The 19,861-nt window shown below is 42.1% G+C and overlaps 1 protein-coding gene across 8 annotated transcripts in view; it reads left to right on the plus strand.

Moving 5' to 3' along the window:
• The window catches only part of LOC5567461 (transcription factor GAGA), a 56,887-nt gene extending 42,515 nt beyond the window's left edge, over positions 1–14,372 (plus strand). For all 8 annotated transcript variants that reach the window (XM_021852843.1, XM_021852842.1, XM_021852849.1 and 5 more), the window contains exon 7: positions 8,051–14,372. In XM_021852843.1, coding sequence (XP_021708535.1) covers positions 8,051–8,203 — 153 coding nt within the window. In that variant the 3' untranslated portion in view covers positions 8,204–14,372. The remainder of the gene's footprint in view (positions 1–8,050) is intronic.
• The last annotated feature ends 5,489 nt before the right edge of the window (positions 14,373–19,861 follow it).

Raw genomic sequence — 19,861 nt, forward strand, 5'->3', positions numbered from 1 at the left:
AAATTGTCTTATAATGAAAAGTAATCGCATATTATTATTATTATTATTAGAGTTTTGGCACTTCTCAGCAAAAAAATGCTGGAAACTTTCACCTACCCCGGGCAATCTGTATGCCAAAGGGGATTAGGCTCTGTGGATCTCATTGGTCGGTTTTACTTATCCTAATGAGTCTGCTGGATGAGCTTCTCAGTTGTGGTGGTTCAGGAACCGTCTAACTATGCTGCAGGTTCCAAGAATCACCGCTTTTTGGATGCTGTGTAGGTCCTTCTTCAATTCCAGCTCGTCTAGGGACCTTAGGAGAGATTTCGGGACAATTCCGGTCGCTGAGAGGACTACCGGAACTATACGGACGTCCTCTAGGTGCCACATCTGCTTCAACTCCTCCGCCAAGTCGTGGTACTTCGCTATCTTGTTAGAGAACGTTGATTGGACATTGTGGTCCAGCGGTACAGCGATGTCGATGAGTGTAACTCGTTTCATCCTTTTGTCGTAGACTACAATGTCGGGGCGGTTGGCACGGATGAGGACGTCCGTTATGATCTCGCGATCCCAGTACAGCTTTATGCAACTATTTTCCAGAACCGGGTCAGGCAGGTACTTGTAGTAGGGCACAAATCGATCCACTAAGTTGTGCTTAAGGGCAAGCTGTTGATGCACAATCTTGGCAACTTCGTTGTGACGATCGAGGTAGGCTGATCCAGCTAGTACTGAACAGCCGGCAACGACATGCTCGATAGTCTCCCCTACTGAATTGCACTTCCTACAGCGGTCCTCCACGTCTTCGTGCAATATGTAGTGCCGATAGTTCTTCGTCGCAATTACCCGGTCCTGGATGGCTACCATGAAACCTTCTGTTTCTGAGAAGAGGTCACCCCGCACCAGCCACGTGTTTGACGCCACCTTATCGATGTGCTCGAGCTCCAGTTGATGGGGGTGCGTTCCATGCAACTCCTTCTGCTTCCACATTGCGATCATCTCATCGACAGTTTTGATGTCGCAGTTCAGCTGGTAATCCTCCTGCGCCAGATGCAGGGCGCTGAAGCCGTGGTCAGCTTCGCATACAGTGCGGTAAATTTCGTGGCGGTTCTGGCTTTCTACGAAATATGCCCGCAGCTGCTGGATCTGGGAGACACATAGTGCCTGGATATCGGTGACGCCTCTTCCTCCTGCTGCACGTGGCAGGGTGACTCTCTCAATGGACGATTTTGGGTGGCGCATTCGGTGCTTGGTGAACGCCACTCGTACTGCTCGTTCTATCGCCTCCAAGTCAGTCTTGGTCCACTTTACCACCCCGAAACTATACGTCAACAGGGGCACAGCAAACGTGTTGATCGCCTTCACCTTGTTGCCGGCAGACAGAAAGCTCTTCAGAATACAGTTGACACGTGACAAAAACTTTTCCTGCAGCTCCTTCTTGATCATCGTATGGCGAATACCTCTAAGTTGCAGGAATCCAAGGTATTTATACGTTTCGCCTTCAACCATATTCCGAATCTCCTCCTGCTCGTTGACGCGGAAACAGCTGGCATCCATAACTTGACCCCGACGTAGATGAATTGACCTGCATTTGTCAATACCAAACTCCATCCGGATGTCGTTACTGAATGTCGTAACTAGCTGCAACAGCTGATGCAGCCTCTGCACTGATTCCGCAAATAGCTTCAGGTCGTCCATATAGAAGGTGTGGGTAACTCTTGTGCTCCTTTCCCCACTTTTCAGTTGGTAGCCATAGTTGCATTGGTTGAGTGCTTTGCTGAGGGGGTTCATGGCCAAGCAAAACCACAGCGGACTAAAGGTATCGCCTTGAAAAATCCCCCTCCTGATGCTGAGAGTCCTGGACCGTAACACAGCTGTACCGTCGGTAATGTGTAGGGATGTGCTCCACATCCCCATCGCGTGTTGCATCAGCCTGATGACGTTCCTGTCTACCTTATACAACTGCAGTACCTTGAGAAGGTACGAGTGCGGTACTGAGTCGTATGCCTTTTTGTAGTCGATGTACGCCATACTCAGGTTCCTTTGCTTTTGGGTAGCTTGCCCTACAATGACTGCATCTACGATGACCTGATCTTTGCAGCCTTGCGTGTTTCTGCGACACCCTTTCTGTTCCTCGGTCATCACGTTGTTGGCGTCGCAATGGGCTTGCACCCTCCTCGCTATTACCGACGATAGCACTTTATACAGACTTGAAAGGCACGTTATTGGTCTGTACTTCGCTGGGTCAGCTGTGTGTTGGTCCTTTGGCAGAAGAAATGTGACACCCCTGGTGATGAATTCCGGTAGCTGCGTGGGGTCTCCTAGTACCGTATTGAAGCATTCCGCCATCCGCCCATGGATCGTTGTGAGTTTTTTATACCAAAAATTGTGCACAAAATCAGGTCCTGGTGCAGCCCAATTCCTGGTATACCGGGTAGCTTCACGTATATCCTGAGCGGTTACCACGACCGCGGTCATGTCTCCAATTCCATCACATTGTCTCTCTTCTTCTGCTAACCACATCCCATCGCCGTTGTGTTCGGTGGGGTTCTCCCATAAATTGGCCCAAAATTGTGTAACGTCGCCAATCTCTGGAAGTCCCTCGCCAAAGTCGACCTTGTCATTTCGGATGCGGTTGTAGAACTCCCTCTCGTTTATGTTGAACATCCGGTTTTGTTTCTTCCGCTTCGAACATTCTCCATAACGTCGCAATCGTTTCGCAAGAGCACTCAACCGCTGTACATGGGTGTCGAGGATCTCAGTAATGTCGACTTCTCTGAGATCTCGGAGCTCTGCGGGCCTAACAATTTCAGCAACATGACGAACCAGCCTCGTTGATCGATTCCCCTGCTTGTACTGTGTTAATCGACCAACCTTTGATCGCAGTGTTGCGATTCGGCTCTCAAGGCGTCGCATCCATACGGGTTTCTGTGCGTTGGGGCGTGTGCCATCTTCTCCTTGCGGGCGCGTTCGCAATCCCAACGTCTTAACTACAGCTATTGCAGCTGAATACACGATAAACTGCAGATCCTCAAGGTTCTCCACGGCTTCCAAGTACTGTGGCAAAATATCCTGATTTAGGATGCTTACTGCACTCGTCAGCCGGTAGGAATACCGCAGCTTTGGTATCCGGTGCCGGGACATGGGGTCTGTCCCACGGAACTGCGTAACTGCTGTGCCCATATGGAGTGCTAGTTCGTCTCGTAATTGCTGTCGTTGCATATCCGCTGTCGGTCCTGGAGCAGTGGGTGCAGGTGAATCACGACTCTCACTCGTGATCGATGCATCCAGCCCTACAGAACTCCTTCTCGACGTATCGCTCGATCTTGTCCCCTCCTCTCCTATCTCCCTCTGCACTTCCAGCTTGATGTACTCCACTTCTGCAGCGGTGAGCATATTATGAGACATAATTGCACGCTGCCGTGTGTACAGCTTGTTCAAGTCAAGCTGGCGCGCAAAGCGAGGAAATCGCTCGTTGAACATCTCCAGCATCCCTGATCTGCCAGACATGTCCGTCTCCATCCTTATTATTATTATTATTATTATTATTATTATTATTATTTTTTCTCGATCTTGTCCCTTCCTCTCCTATCTCCCTCTGCACTTCCAGCTTGATGTACTCCACTTCTGCAGCGGTGAGCATATTATGAGACATAATTGCACGCTGCCGTGTGTACAGCTTGTTCAAGTCAAGCTGGCGCGCAAAGCGAGGAAATCGCTCGTTGAACATCTCCAGCATCCCTGATCTGCCAGACATGTCCGTCTCCATCCTTGTGCAGACATAGTAGCAGCGAATCACATACATATTCATATTATTATTATTATTATTATTATTATTATTATTATTATTATTATCTTTATCAACGAGATTTGCAGCCCGAGGCTGGCTCATCTCGGTAATGGTAATCGGATACAGATTTCCGCACTGGGTAACACAAAAATGAACCGTGTTTCGATCATCTTTATATTTTTCTCGGAAAGGTATCATAGTGAAAAGCAATTGTGAAAGTTTCATTAATATTTGAACATGTTTCAATCCTCTGGAATTTTTTGAATATTTGTATGGAAAAAGAGTTTGGAAACTTCACAGTCCATTTTCTCAATGCCTGCTTTTACAGATGGGACTGAGTTGCGATTCACGGCAGTGTGATGCATTCCAGAGATGATCTTAGGATGTACTTGTCAAGGACATGCGGTATTTCGTTTCCTGATCAGGTATCAGAAGGCCGGCTCCAAAAGCATGTTCCCCACCAGTTGGGAGATTTATGCCATCGCCATATTTGAGCCTATTTCATCATCTACCCGATGTGAGAGGAAAGGGAAGGGAAAGATGGGAGGAAATAGGAGTGGGGTCTCTTGAAGGAAAATCGCATAAGCGAAATGAGAGCATGTAGCTCCATACCTCAATGGGTTCAAACAGCGCCCTTAAAAAGACACTGTAAAACGCATGAGCGTAAAGAGAGCCTATAGCTCATTACCACAGCGGGTTAAGAATGACAGAATGTCCTGAAGATTCAGGCTTCTGGATTCAGTTTCATTTAATAAGTGTTTACCAAGTAATTGGAATCGCATTTGCGCAAAAACTGGACACATCTGGAGTTACATATCAGGTGATACGAAGTTCCATAATCGGAGTCACAACTATCACACACAAATGAGTCAGCACGCTCAATATTTGTCAGGAGATAGTTGAGTCGGCAGTGGCCTGTCAATGCTCTGACCAAGAGACTGCAATTCTGCTCTGACAGATTTGTTAAATACTTCGCCAGCCTTGGAAATGACTCAGTAATGTACAATTTTGTTTGACCACACGACTCCAAACTAATTCCAATATTGCTTGTGCTGATTTGCCGCCCAAGAATTTATCTGAAGCTTCACCCAGCACTTCGAAATTGGAATAGCTGGCTCAGGGCCCATGGAGTCATGCGAGGCTCCATCGCGATCTAGCTCATCAGCCATTTCATTTCCAGCGAGGCCAGGTCTCAATTTGAGTTCGACATGCGATAACAAGCTTCGACCTTGAGTTGGCCGAAGCAAGAGCTTTTATAGCAGCCTGACTATCTGAACAAAAATATATGATTTTACCCATTACATGCAAGTTGGCTGAAATAGTCATTTTTTGCATTTTCAACAGTCAATATCTCAAAAACTAGACGTGCTATGATATTTCTGAAAACGGCAATGGATTCAGCAACCCTTAGTTAAGTGAATAGCGGTATTTTGGTGCTGGAGACAAAAACGTGTTCGGCAGTGTTATTTCCGCCTGAAAACGGTGCAGTTTCTACCAAGTGAGTAAAACTGATTCAGTTTTAGCTCACGAGAATATACACCAGCACCAGCTCTACCCTCAGTGTAACACACTATATTGTTTGATATACTTCTTTCCAAATAGCCAGACGTCCACTCTTCCCATGAAGGGAATTGTGTGGTAAATGTCCTGTAAGGAATGTGACAAGCAATTGTGAGATCACTTGGAGCAAGGACAATTTTGTCCCAATTCACCAAAAGTGGAAGAAACGAAGTGTGTGTAGATTTACGATTCATTGTTTTTTTTCTCCAGTAGATCCAGTACCCATAAACGATAAGAGTAAGAAAGTGCTTCTTGTTTAAGATGTATGTGCAGTGGCGTAACGTCGAAAAGAACCTCGAGCACTGCTGTGGGAATTGTAGCGATCGCACCAGACATCGCCATCAAGCACATCCTTTGAAGATGGCCCAATTTTGATTGGATTGTTCTCACTTCGCCCTTTTGCCACCACACAAGATATATATGTGCCAATAATGATCGAACAACTGTTGTGTAAATCCATTTGATATACTTGGGTTTGAGGCCTCCAGTATTACCAAAGGTTCGCCGGCATTGACCGAAGGCCAGGCAAGCTTTTTTGATTCTGAAATCAATGTGAGGTGTCCCAGAAAGTTGGAAATCTAGAATGACTCCGACATACTTTACTTGATCAGTCACATTAATCTCAGTAAAAAGAACAATAGATGTTTTATTCGGGTTAACCGATAGGCCATATTGGCGACACCAACTCTCGACTACCTGAAGAGCACTTTGCATCAGGTCGCTTATGCACATACCAACTATCAAAGCTAGATAGTCGTCGTGAAATCCATAAGTTGGAAAACCGCAATTATTGAGTTGCCTTAATAGTGTACCTCCTACGAGATTCCAGAAAAATGGTGACAAGACTCCCCCTTGTGGGCATCCCCAAACACTCAATTTTCGAATCGCTGCTTGACGCAATGTCGAGAAGAGATGTCGGTTTTTGAGCATTTGATGAATCCAATTGGAAATCATTGTAGGCAGCCCGTGATGGTTTCGTGCAGCTTCCAATATGGCATCGAAAGACACGTTATTAAAGGCACCCTCAATATCCAAGAAAACACCCAAGCAGGATTGCTTCTGGGCGAACGCTTTCTCGACATCGTATACAACTTTGTGTAAAAGAGTCACTGTGGACTTTCCAGATTGGTAAGCATGTTGATTCTTGAAGAGGCAAGTTTGCCAAATGAGCAGCACGGATGTGATGATGCGTTTTATTTTAGCAAAAACGATAAACCATTAGTCGTCAAGGTTTAACAACATGGCCGCCCCTAGTTGCTACTCCAGTATCGCCAGATCAGCTGCACTTACCCAAGGAACCAACCGAATGACTGCTTGGGATTAACAGACACTCTCAGTGTATAAGTGCTGGTGATCTTCTATTTTTAGCCGACAATGGCGCCTGCCACGTCAGAATGCAGACCAATGAGGGAAAGGGGGAGGAATTGATGATGCATTAAACTGGCTCCCACGTAGACCGTATATACCACTCCGTCCACGCCAGTTCATGCGGGAGTGTATGGGTTTGGGGAAAGGCATGGCAGAGAGGTTTGCTCTTTGGTTAGCAGACTGCCTATGTATCAGGCGTAAGGAAATGATGATAGAGTGAAGCGTAGGGTAACGGTTTCTTGGCCGTTTCTGGTTCTAGCGTTTTGCTATGAACGAGTTGGGGATTTGAGTGTGAAAGATTGACAGTGGAAGATAGAAGTAAGTGAAAGATACACGTACAAAGTACGAGGATAGGGACAGGCCTGGGATTGAACCCATGACCTTCTGCATATGAAGCAGAAGCGGTAGCCATTAGACCACCAACCCCGTCAACATGTCTGAGTTAGCTTTTGAAAATGTTTAACAGCCAAATTTCGACAGATGAGAAAAAAACATAAAATTTATCTATCTTTGACCGATTCTAAGGATGTCCCAAACATACACAAAAAATAGCCAAGGTCAAAGCTGGTCTCATTGCCAATTTAGTTCTCACATGACGTCCGTAGTCGAAACTAAAAGAAAGTTGAGTTGGAGTCAGATTTATACTAAAAATTTCGGTAAAAATTCATTGAAAAGAGGTTGAGGTCATTCTTATCCGAATTGATTATTTCAAACCGGTGGACATTTTCTAAAAATTACGGATACGGGTTAAAAAGGGAAACAGGCCATTTGGCGTGAGGTTGTTTAGCATAAGGTCGTTTGACATAATGGACATCTGGCACAACTATCATTTGGCGAATCTATGACAAAAAGTCGAAAAGCAGAAGAGAAGGGACAAGAGTCATCATCGAAATTTCAAAAGCAATTTTTTGCTCAAAACTGAAATTTCTTCACTGAAAAAATGTTCACTATTTTTCGGTTGGAGAATAGAATCAGTGATTATGTTTTTATTTAAACTTTGTTGATTTTAAACAAAAAACTGCTTTCAAAAATTCCAAAATCGATGACGGATTCTGCCCCCTAGACCAATTTGTCATAATGACCATAAGGCATAAACAGAATTATATCCCTTCTTTCAAAAAATGCGTGTTCTTCATGAAACAATTTTTTGCCAAATGACAATGTTTTGCCAGACCTGCTAAAGAGTCTGCTGGAACTGTTCCTTCTTCGAACTGTATGCAGTGAAACGAGACTAGAATTTGAATTCCTCATATACATGATCATCGTATTCATGTTTATGATATTCGGGCTAAAGTTTTGGGATCCTGGGAAACACCGTCAGTGGTTGACCGTTTTCTTCTTTTTTTTTCACCACAGGCCACTCTCATCCGTACCAGCGAATCAATTGAAGCCGGCATCATAGCGACACACGAACCGACGCTGCGCCCCCACACGGAACTGTTCCGCGTCGGCAACACCGTCTACACGATAGAGGAACGTCGGCCGGATCAGCCGAATCGTTTGACTTAGAACGATGACGATGACGTCGACAACGGAGGCGACGTGTACGAAATAGTGGAGGGAGTCGATTACGATTGCATCATCGATAGTGGCGTGGATGTGGAGATCGAGGAGGAAACCGGCGAAGGCATCGTCGTAGAAGACGAAGAGGAAGTAGTTATGGATGGCGGCGTTGGCACGGCATCCGGTGTCGATGCCAGCGGCGTTATTTTCGATACCACTAACGATGGCGGGGAAGGAGACCTGGACAATGACGACCAACCGCAACATCACCAGGTGGGTACTCAAACGGGGGAAACGACCGTCGTTACCGTAACTTCGGCATCGGCGGTGGCAGCAAACAATCGTAATGCGATTACCATCACTAGAACCAGCAGCAACAATGGTGGTAACGGCAGCAACAGCAACACTAGGGGTAACAACACCACCGATGGTGACATGGCGTCGTCCTATAAGCACTTTTTAATTCTCTAATTTATTGAATGCAGTTGATGGTCAACTCTTGAGTAGAAGCCCTCTGTTGACCAAGTGGTTTCTACTTTTGCACCACCCAAAAGTAGAAACCATTTACCCCTTACCTTCTACGTTTTTATGACCGATCTAGCAACTTAAGGAGTATCAAGTTTACGTTAAAGCAACACGTATTAGGAAGAGGATAGTGTTTTGTTTAGTCACAGGATCAAATGCTTATCGTGAGTTAGACTTGGCAGTCTTAAAAATTAGGGTAAAACAAAGATGAAAGGATACAGAACGTTTTTTTTAGTAAAATTTTAGCGAATCGGCGCCCAAGGAGTAAAGTTATTCAATTTCACGAAGCACACCTAACGACAAGCACAGGTTAGGCTCTATCTCTCATATAATTATTACATATTTTTAAACGAAAAAAAAATCAAACAACCTAGATGAAGGATTCATATTAAACGTAAAACACAAACCAGCACACTTATAGACACTCGGCATATTTTATCGCTTTGTAAATAGCAGCTTGCATTAAGATAGGGAGACAGCCACCAACGCGATTATAAATATTGATGATAAAACTCGGTTACATTCTCCCGCCCCCAAACGGGCGGCTAGACACAGGATACAATGAGGTTATTGTATAGATCGATTTTAGGCAGCACTTTCAGGCAGAACTTGATCCGGTTTGAAAAAGCATTTCGTGATCCAGTTAAGGACTCTTGGTATCAGATTACTACTATCGACAGGCAGTTTCATCGTGATGGAACATTTACATAGTGTTTGTAGCCATTTGCAACAGAAAAATATAATTATTCATTCATTCATTTATTGGTATTTCATTGTTCTGAATGCTACTACCTCCAGTAATTTGCTCAAAAACTTTTGAATTTCTTTTCAAAGACTAGGATTCACTCCACTTACTTATATGTTCCTGCAGGAAATAAGGTTATCTTCTTCTTCTTGGCATTAACGTCCTCACTGGGACAGAGCCTGCTTCTCAGCTTAGTGTTCTTATGAGCACTTTCACAGTTATTAACTGAGAGCATTCCAGACACCTTCAGCATGGCTTTGCTTTGTAGCCGCGGACTCTAACCATTCGGCTAAGGAAGGCACCTGATCTAAGGTTATCTCCATTCGGAAGTTTTGAGTCGATGAGTCGATATTAACTCAGCAGATTAGAAACCATATTCAATCGACCTTGAGAGGGGGCTTGACGGTGCTACTAGTCAACCAGCTAGGTATCCGCACCGTCCGCCAGGTATCTCTTGGAACGCTTTGAATTATATCCTTTTTGATTTGCTCTTTTAATTGACCTAGTATTCCAACGAATAGAATGGGAAATATTGGATTGTATGAGGCATCGTATGACGAATCATGAAGATTCCAGGCTCACGATTTGGTCGTGATGTTTTGCGCTCCACAGTGCGATTAGAATTACTTCTTACCAGCACAACACACATAGTAGTAGTAGGTCTTTCTATTTTAACGGATGTTTTCTAAAGTCACTATTTTAACTAAAATGGTCACTATTTTCCTTATTCTGCTGGCAGTTAATCCTGCTGAAAAATTTTAGCTATTTCACAGGTTTTTCAGAAATTTATTTTCCGATTCCTCGAGGAAAAGCTTCAGGAATACTGCTAGTGATTTCTTTATAGATTTCTTCTGACTTCTCCAGAGATCTCTCCGAAATCCTCTAATGATTCCTCCACCAATTCTTCCAGCTGTGTTTTATGGGGTGCTTAGAGGAATTTCTTAAGGGTTTTTTCTTAAGAAGATCAGATTAATTTCAGTAATTCCTCCAATCATTCCTACATACATATCTTAAGGGATTTCGTCCGATAATGTTCAAGAAATATTATCAGAGATGCTATCTAAAGATGTTATTGGTTATTTTTTCAGTTATCTTACCACCAACTTGTCTAGGTAACTATCCAAGATTTCCTCAAGAGTCCAGGATTTTTTTCAGAAGACCTTGTGTGCGTTAATCAAGAGTTACTTGAGCAATTAATGTAGTGACATCAGATGTTACCTTCCGATTTCCTCTATCTTTAGGAAACACCTCCCGGATTTAAATAAAAATCTCCAAAAATTTCTGACATAATTCTTGACATTTTCCTGGAGATGTCCCTGGAAAAAACATATCAAAGAATTCAACGAAAAATTTGTGCTTAATCTGCGCGGCATGTGAGGTGAGACGAGTCGAATGAGGTGACAATTTTCTCCTCGCTCCCATTTGATTAACATTAGTTGGCTCACGTCACTCGAGGTGAGAGCGACGCGTCTCGACTCACACGCTGCGTAGAATAAGCACAATTAAACAAAAATCTGAAGAAATCTTAGGAGTAATCTCTGGAGTATTTCCTAAAGGTATTCTTAGATAAATTCTGATTGAAATCAAAGAAATCTTGAATAACAATATTGTAAGAAATCCTTCGAAAAAATACCGTTTAAATTCCAGAAGATGTTCTACACGAGAATCTTGGCGGGAATTCCAGAGAAAACAAGGGTAGGAATTTCTTAAAGAATCTCTGATGTAACTAGCCTTGGAAAAATATTCTTAGGGCTGATTTCTTCACCTTCGCTTAAGCCGTAAACCACGTTTACCTATATGATTAAACTAGGTTTAAGGCCTAAACGAGGGTGAAGAAATTGGCCCTTAGAGAAATGTTTTGTAAGATTCTCTGAAAAATAAACATCTTATTCCCTTGTTCCTTTTTTTTTTCTTGGTACCTATTTGATCCTCTTTTGGTTTCTATTAAGTCTGTTTTTCAAGCAAGAGGTCACTATAGTTTCTATTTTCAAGAAACTTAGTTAATATCAGTCCTGCTTTATTTGAAAGTCTGGGATTTGTTGGAATACTCTTGACTCTACGGGGTTTCTAATTCACTCTTGTTAGATTCTGTTTTTTTTTTTTTAACAATAAGGCGCAATCTCGGCCGGATTTCTGGCAGAATCCTTAGTTGATCCTTGGCTAAGAGATCGCAGTAGGCGTTGCCGCGAACGGTCGTGTTTTGTTTTGCTTGCCACACTTTTTTCGTGCTCTAGTTTTTCGCGATTTTGCCGATGATTTGGTTGGTGCTACGCCATCCGGATTGTAGTTCGGATGTTAATATTGAAAAAACCTCGATATCTAATAGTGAAAAGAAAAAAAACCAGCGCGTTCCGTGCGATCAAAGACTTCTTTAATGTGATGTTTTATGACCGGTTCTAATTGGCTTTGCTAATGAATTTCCACGTGATTTTGTTGTTGTTGCTGTGTTTGTATTTTGACTGACAAGCCACCAGATTTTTTTGACAATGAAAAAAAAAACATTATTGTAATAATTGTGAAAAATGCGTGAAAGAAGAAGTAAAAAATGTGGTCTAGAAATGACAAGTGGTATGTGCGTCACAAGAAGAATAAAATGCATACCAAATTAGTTACAGATTTGATGTGATGACAACGCCGCCTTGGATGAATTTTGGTGAGATTGTTCTGATTATATAATTATCTGTAATTGAACAGTAAATACGCGCCAGTTCCAAAGTAACCATCTTTGAAACAGGAAGTATGTATGCATTATCATTATCCATTTGATAACGGTAATGTATACATGCGGGGCTTGTTGTTAGTGAAAGTGACTTCTGAATGGACGTGTCTCTCCAGCCATTCTGAAATGGGTCACCGGATCTGCAATAGAGCTATCACCTTCTAACTCCCGGACTGAAGCTTTTTGCAAAAATGCAGTACCAAAGCAGTTTTGCTGAAAACTTTTTTCCATAATACCACTGCCGGACAGTGGGGGTTAGATGGATCACACACACACACACACACACAATCCTTAGTTGATCCTTGGCTAATTATTTGTGATGTCAGCGGATTTAAATAAAAATCTCCAAAAATTTCTGACATAATTCTTGACATTTTCCTGGAGATGTCCCTGGAAAAAACATATCAAAGAATTCTACGAAAAATTTGTGCTTAATCTGCGCGGCGTGTGAGGTGAGACGAATCGAATGAGGTGACAATTTTCTCCTCGCTCCCATTTGATTAACATTAGTTGGCTCACGTCACGTCGAGGTGAGAGCGACGCGTCTCGACTCACACGCTGCGTAGAATGAGCACAATTAAACAAAAATCTGAAGAAATCTTAGGAGTAATCTCTGGAGTATTTCCTAATGGTATTCTTAGATAAATTCTGATTGAAGTCAAAGAAATCTTGAATAACAATATTGTAAGAAATCCTTCGAAAAAATACCGTTTAAATTCCAGAAGATGTTCTACACGAGAATCTTGGCGGGAATTCCAGAGAAAACAAGGGTAGGAATTTCTTAAAGAATCTCTGATGTAACTAGCCTTGGAAAAATATTCTTAGGGCTGATTTCTTCACCTTCGCTTAAGCCGTAAACCACGTTTACCTATATGATTAAACTAGGTTTAAGGCCTAAACGAGGGTGAAGAAATTGGCCCTTAGAGAAATGTTTTGTAAGATTCTCTGAAAAATAAACATCTTATTCCCTTGTTCCTTTTTTTTTTCTTGGTACCTATTTGATCCTCTTTTGGTTTCTATTAAGTCTGTTTTTCAAGCAAGAGGTCACTATAGTTTCTATTTTCAAGAAACTTAGTTAATATCAGTCCTGCTTTATTTGAAAGTCTGGGATTTGTTGGAATACTCTTGACTCTACGGGGTTTCTAATTCACTCTTGTTAGATTCTGTTTTTTTTTTTTTAACAATAAGGCGCAATCTCGGCCGGATTTCTGGCAGAATCCTTAGTTGATCCTTGGCTAAGAGATCGCAGTAGGCGTTGCCGCGAACGGTCGTGTTTTGTTTTGCTTGCCACACTTTTTTCGTGCTCTAGTTTTTCGCGATTTTGCCGATGATTTGGTTGGTGCTACGCCATCCGGATTGTAGTTCGGATGTTAATATTGAAAAAACCTCGATATCTAATAGTGAAAAGAAAAAAAACCAGCGCGTTCCGTGCGATCAAAGACTTCTTTAATGTGATGTTTTATGACCGGTTCTAATTGGCTTTGCTAATGAATTTCCACGTGATTTTGTTGTTGTTGCTGTGTTTGTATTTTGACTGACAAGCCACCAGATTTTTTTGACAATGAAAAAAAAAACATTATTGTAATAATTGTGAAAAATGCGTGAAAGAAGAAGTAAAAAATGTGGTCTAGAAATGACAAGTGGTATGTGCGTCACAAGAAGAATAAAATGCATACCAAATTAGTTACAGATTTGATGTGATGACAACGCCGCCTTGGATGAATTTTGGTGAGATTGTTCTGATTATATAATTATCTGTAATTGAACAGTAAATACGCGCCAGTTCCAAAGTAACCATCTTTGAAACAGGAAGTATGTATGCATTATCATTATCCATTTGATAACGGTAATGTATACATGCGGGGCTTGTTGTTAGTGAAAGTGACTTCTGAATGGACGTGTCTCTCCAGCCATTCTGAAATGGGTCACCGGATCTGCAATAGAGCTATCACCTTCTAACTCCCGGACTGAAGCTTTTTGCAAAAATGCAGTACCAAAGCAGTTTTGCTGAAAACTTTTTTCCATAATACCACTGCCGGACAGTGGGGGTTAGATGGATCACACACACACACACACACACAATCCTTAGTTGATCCTTGGCTAATTATTTGTGATGTCAGCGGATTTAAATAAAAATCTCCAAAAATTTCTGACATAATTCTTGACATTTTCCTGGAGATGTCCCTGGAAAAAACATATCAAAGAATTCTACGAAAAATTTGTGCTTAATCTGCGCGGCGTGTGAGGTGAGACGAATCGAATGAGGTGACAATTTTCTCCTCGCTCCCATTTGATTAACATTAGTTGGCTCACGTCACGTCGAGGTGAGAGCGACGCGTCTCGACTCACACGCTGCGTAGAATGAGCACAATTAAACAAAAATCTGAAGAAATCTTAGGAGTAATCTCTGGAGTATTTCCTAATGGTATTCTTAGATAAATTCTGATTGAAGTCAAAGAAATCTTGAATAACAATATTGTAAGAAATCCTTCGAAAAAATACCGTTTAAATTCCAGAAGATGTTCTACACGAGAATCTTGGCGGGAATTCCAGAGAAAACAAGGGTAGGAATTTCTTAAAGAATCTCTGATGTAACTAGCCTTGGAAAAATATTCTTAGGGCTGATTTCTTCACCTTCGCTTAAGCCGTAAACCACGTTTACCTATATGATTAATCTAGGTTTAAGGCCTAAGCGAGGGTGAAGAAATTGGCCCTTAGAGACATGTTTTGTAAGATTCTCTGAAAAATAAACATCTTATTCCTTTGTTCCTTTTTTTATTTGTTTTCTTGGTACCTATTTGATCCTCTTTTGGTTTCTATTAGGTCTGTTTTTCAAGCAAGAGGTCACTATAGTTTCTATTTTCAAGAAACTTAGTTAATATCAGTCCTACTTTATCTGAAAGTCTGGGATTTGTTGGAATACTCTTGACTCTACGGGGTTTCTAATTCACTCTTGTTAGATTCTGTTTTTTTTTTTTTAACAATAAGGCGCAATCTCGGCCGGATTTCTGGCAGAATCCTTAGTTGATCCTTGGCTAATTATTTGTGATGTCAGCAGAACCCATCACAGATTTGTAATGTGCCTTTTTCTCAATTTCCTCTTCGTCGTACAATTTCGTCCAGGCCAAACTTCATGCCTTTTTAACGTCTCCGCACTTATTCCATGTGAATTTCGCTCTAGATACATTTCTCAATGGTTTTTATTGCGAACAGGCTCCTAATTTCGCTAATTGATGATAGTTGAATTTTTTTCTGTCTTCATTAACGAGATTTTTAGCCCTGTGCTAGTTCATCTAGGGACCTACTGCTTTACTTCCCTTTCCGAGGAAGTCGTCAGTAGAACATGTATGTCAAAAGTGACTATCTCGGGCATGGGATTCGATCCCAGGTCCTCGGGTGTATTCTAACCACTACACCAGGCCCTCCAAACTTTAACAGTAGCGCTCTCCAAACTTTAACAGTAGCTTTGAGAGGTTCAAAAGCACAAATGTTGGTAGTGTAACTTGGGAGCAGGTCATTTGGCATAACCTGAATTATAGCCCTTCTTTAATGCCTGTTCTTGATTAAAAAATAATTGCCAATTGTCCATTATGCTGTTAAGCCAAATGACCCAGAACCGTGTAAGAGATTATCAATTCAATGTTTTCCATATAAGAATAAGCTTCAATTCATTTTATTACCGAATTAAAAAAAAATCAAAATTCTAACTGGAAAGTCATGAAATCTCTCATTTCAAGGATTCGGCTTTTTTTCTCCTTCTTTGTCGGGTGTTGAATCACTGCGTTCAATTAACTTGAACTATTGTGATATACCCTTTTACTGTATGTATAGTACATACATCATCCAGTGACATGTATGTCACTAAATGATCTATGTACTTCTGAGCTCATGAACACCTTATTATTGAGAAATAATGGTCCTAAGCTGCAGTGTGAGGATTCCCCCAGTCTGGTGCAATTAGCTTAATAAAGCCTATAACATTGCTGGGGGTTGCGATCCTTATATCGGCAGGCTCTAAGAAGGACTTACCAAATATCCTGGACCTACAATGAATTTGTGCACTGCAATAGCAGATGAGGTGTTCTGATGTTTCTCGCTCATCGTCACAGAAGCGACAGTTAGAGTTTTGAACAACACCGATCTTTTGTAAATGGTATCTGCTGGGGCAGTGTCCTGTTACTAGACCAGTGTATAAACTGAGATCCCTTTTGCTGAGACCTAATAGTTGTTGGGTTTTCTTTGGGTTTATATTTACAAGCCTTTTTGACTGACTCGTACAAGGAGATGCATCCCAGTTTGATGAGGTCTGGCTAACCAGCCAGTTGTTCAGTTCCATTTTTAAGAAACTGTCTGATATTCCGAAGAATGGCTCGGGGCCAGTGAACCTATTAGCAGATCCGTTTCTGGCCAGCTCATCAGCAATTTCGTTTCCCTCTAGACCCGCATGCCCTGGGATCCAATATAGGTTAACTCGATTGCAGAGAGCTAGTTTTTTCAAAGCTAGAATGCATTCCCACACTAGTTTTGAGTTACACGTGTAAGTGTTAAGCGCCTGAAGAGCCGCTTGGCTGTCGGAGAGAATACATATACTTGCGTGTCTGTATTTCCTCTTCAGGCATAGTAACGCACATTCTAAGATAGCATATATTTCTGCCTGAAATACTGTAGACCACTGTCCTAAGTGAATTGAGGTTTTTGTTCGGGATCCGTAGACTCCAGAACCTGCCAGATTATTCATTTTGGAACCATCTGTGTAGAATTTAATAGACCCTGGAGGGATGTTGGGTCCACCTTCTTCCCATTCTTGACGAGAAGACATGATCACCTGATAGGGTATGTCATAGTTGACTACCATTTCCATCCTGTCACTACACTTTTCTACAATTGGATTTATAGAAAATTCATTTAATATACTGAGGTGACCCGTAAGATCACCTGATAGTAGGGTTTTTGTTCGTTTCAGCCTCAACGCACTTTTCTCAGCGTCCAGCTTTATGAATTTATCCAGCCGGGGCAGATTAAGCATCGCGTCTAAGGCAGAGGTGGGTGTACTGCGTGCTGCACCAGTAATTGCTATACAGGCAATACGTTGGATTTTATTTAACTTTGCCCTTGCCGTAGCCTCTTTTGTTTTAGGCCACCAGATAAGAGAAGCATAAGTTATTCTAGGACGAACAATGGTTTTATAGATCCACATAATCATACTTGGTTTCAGGCCCCATTTCTTACCAAGTGCTCTGGAGCATACCCAGAGTGAATTGAGGCCTTTTTGCACCACTGTTTGAAGATGTGAATGCCAATTTAGCTTGGAGTCAAGTATGACACCAAGATATTTGGCTTCCTTTGAGCAGGTCAGTTGTGTTTCGTTTCGGAGAAGGGTTCTCAATTGTACCTTCCTACGTTTTGTGAAAGGTACGATGGTGGTTTTGGAAGGATTTATTCCTAGTTGCTCTCGTTGACACCAGGAAAAGGTATGATCAAGAGCTAGCTGCATCCTTTCGAATATAACGTCTTCAAATTTGCCTCGTACAATAATGACCACGTCATCTGCATATCCTACCACTTCGAAGCCTCTCCTTTCCAAGTTATCTAGAAGCTCGTCCACCACCAGTGACCAAAGCAACGGTGAAAGTACCCCACCTTGTGGGCACCCCCTTGTAGCCTTTACAGTGACGCACGAACCACTTAGCTCAGAGGAGATCTGTCGATTGGCTAGCATAGCATGTACCCAGGTAGCAATGCATGGGTCGAAATGCCTCCTCAACATTGCCGATCCTATAGACGAATAAGAAGCATTATCGAATGCACCCTCAATGTCAAGAAATGCTACAAGAGCGATTTCTTTAGCTTGTAGAGTTTTTTCGATCTTATTGACTAACGAATGTAGTGCTGAGATCGTGGATTTGCCACTCTGATACGCAAATTGGTGTTGTGAAAGAGGCATTGCTTTCATAAATTTAGAATTTATGTATTCGCACAATACCTTTTCCATGATTTTAAGCATCACGGATGACAAACTGATCGGCCTAAATGCTTTGGGATTTGTTTTGTCTTTTTTACCTGTTTTAGGAATGAAGACAACTCGAACTTGACGCCAATCATCTGGAATATGCCCTAAAATCAAGCTCGCCCTAAAAATCTCTACCATGTGTGGGATTAGCGTTTTCTCCGCTTTTTGGATTAACGCTGGGAAAATCCCATCCATGCCAGCAGATTTGAATGGCTCAAAAGATCTCACAGCCCTTTCAACTCTGGCACAAGTAAAAGCTTCTTTAGCAACCTTAATTGCGTCTCTTTTTGTCCCAGAATCCAAAGATATGGTCTTTTGGTGAACTGAAACAACAATCTCAGTACCTTCGTCACTTATTCTTGATTGAGGAATTGAGTCAGGGAAGTGAATTCTTAACATTTCACTCAATGTATCGCTTGGCTCTACAGTGAATGAACCGTCGACTCTACGGATACTACCCCGACCATTGGAGTGTTCTTTTGAGAGTGTTTTTTGAAGCCTGGCTACCACGGGGGTCATCTCTATGTTCTCGCACATACTAACCCATGATTTCCGTTTTGAGCGCCTTAGCTCCTTATTATAGTCTGTTAGAGCTTTTTGTATAGGCTCCAATCGGAAGTACGCTTAGCGCGGTTAAATTCTCTACGCGCTGTTTTTCTGAGCTTATCTAGAGTTTTGTTCCACCATGGAACATCTCTACTCGAACTAGTTGTTCTAGTCGGACAACTCTCTTGAAAAGCATTAAGAATTTTGTTTTTAATGCAGGTGGACGCCGATTCCAACTGCATTATGGATTTAATATTATTTTCAATTAAGTATGGTTCAGATTGGAGAATTGCTGAATAGGTTTCCCAATCAGTTTTCTTAGGATCTTTAATCGTTCTTTCTATCGTTAGACCCCCATCCCAGTCGAATATTATGTGTTTATGGTCTCTGACATTGATGTTTCATCAGAAACATGCCAATTTTTTATTTTGTCAGAAATAGATGGACTACATAAAGTCAAATCCAACACTTCCTGTCGAATGGAGTTTGAAAATGTAGGCTTGTCGCCAACATTGCATATATTGATGTTTTTGGAGGAAAGAAACTGTAAAAGATACTCACCTCTGGTGTTGATATCTGTACTTCCCCATACGGTGTGATGCGCGTTCGCGTCGCAACCAATGACGAACGTGATGTTGTGGATACGGCTGTAATGGACAATCGCAGCTATCTCTGGTGGAGGAATATTCTCCGCATCGCCAGGAAAATACGCTGAAACCATGAGGATCTCAGATTTTCCCCTAGCGGTGGGCACCTCCATCCTGACTGCCACGATGTCCTTTTTAACGAATTCTGTAATAGGAAAACATTTAGTGTTATTGCGTATTAAGATAGCCGCTCTTGGAGATAGCTGGCTATCATCATATACCAACTTACATGAGTTTAGTTGAATACCTAGTATCCTGGTTTTATTGACCCACGGCTCCTGAATAAGCGCCACCGTCAATTTTTCGGAGGATTCGGCTTAGAACAATACTGAATAGTGTAATGAAGTAATCCATGGAAGCTTTCGAATACTGGCTGTCGGAAAGTTGCTGGTGATTGAATTATCTTTACATTGCCGAGAGCTTGTAAACTAACAAAAACGAAGCAACAAACTGACCGTATCGGTGGAAGAAA

Source organism: Aedes aegypti, chromosome 3 (genome assembly GCF_002204515.2).
Source record: "Aedes aegypti strain LVP_AGWG chromosome 3, AaegL5.0 Primary Assembly, whole genome shotgun sequence".
Lineage (NCBI taxonomy): Eukaryota > Metazoa > Arthropoda > Insecta > Diptera > Culicidae > Aedes > Aedes aegypti.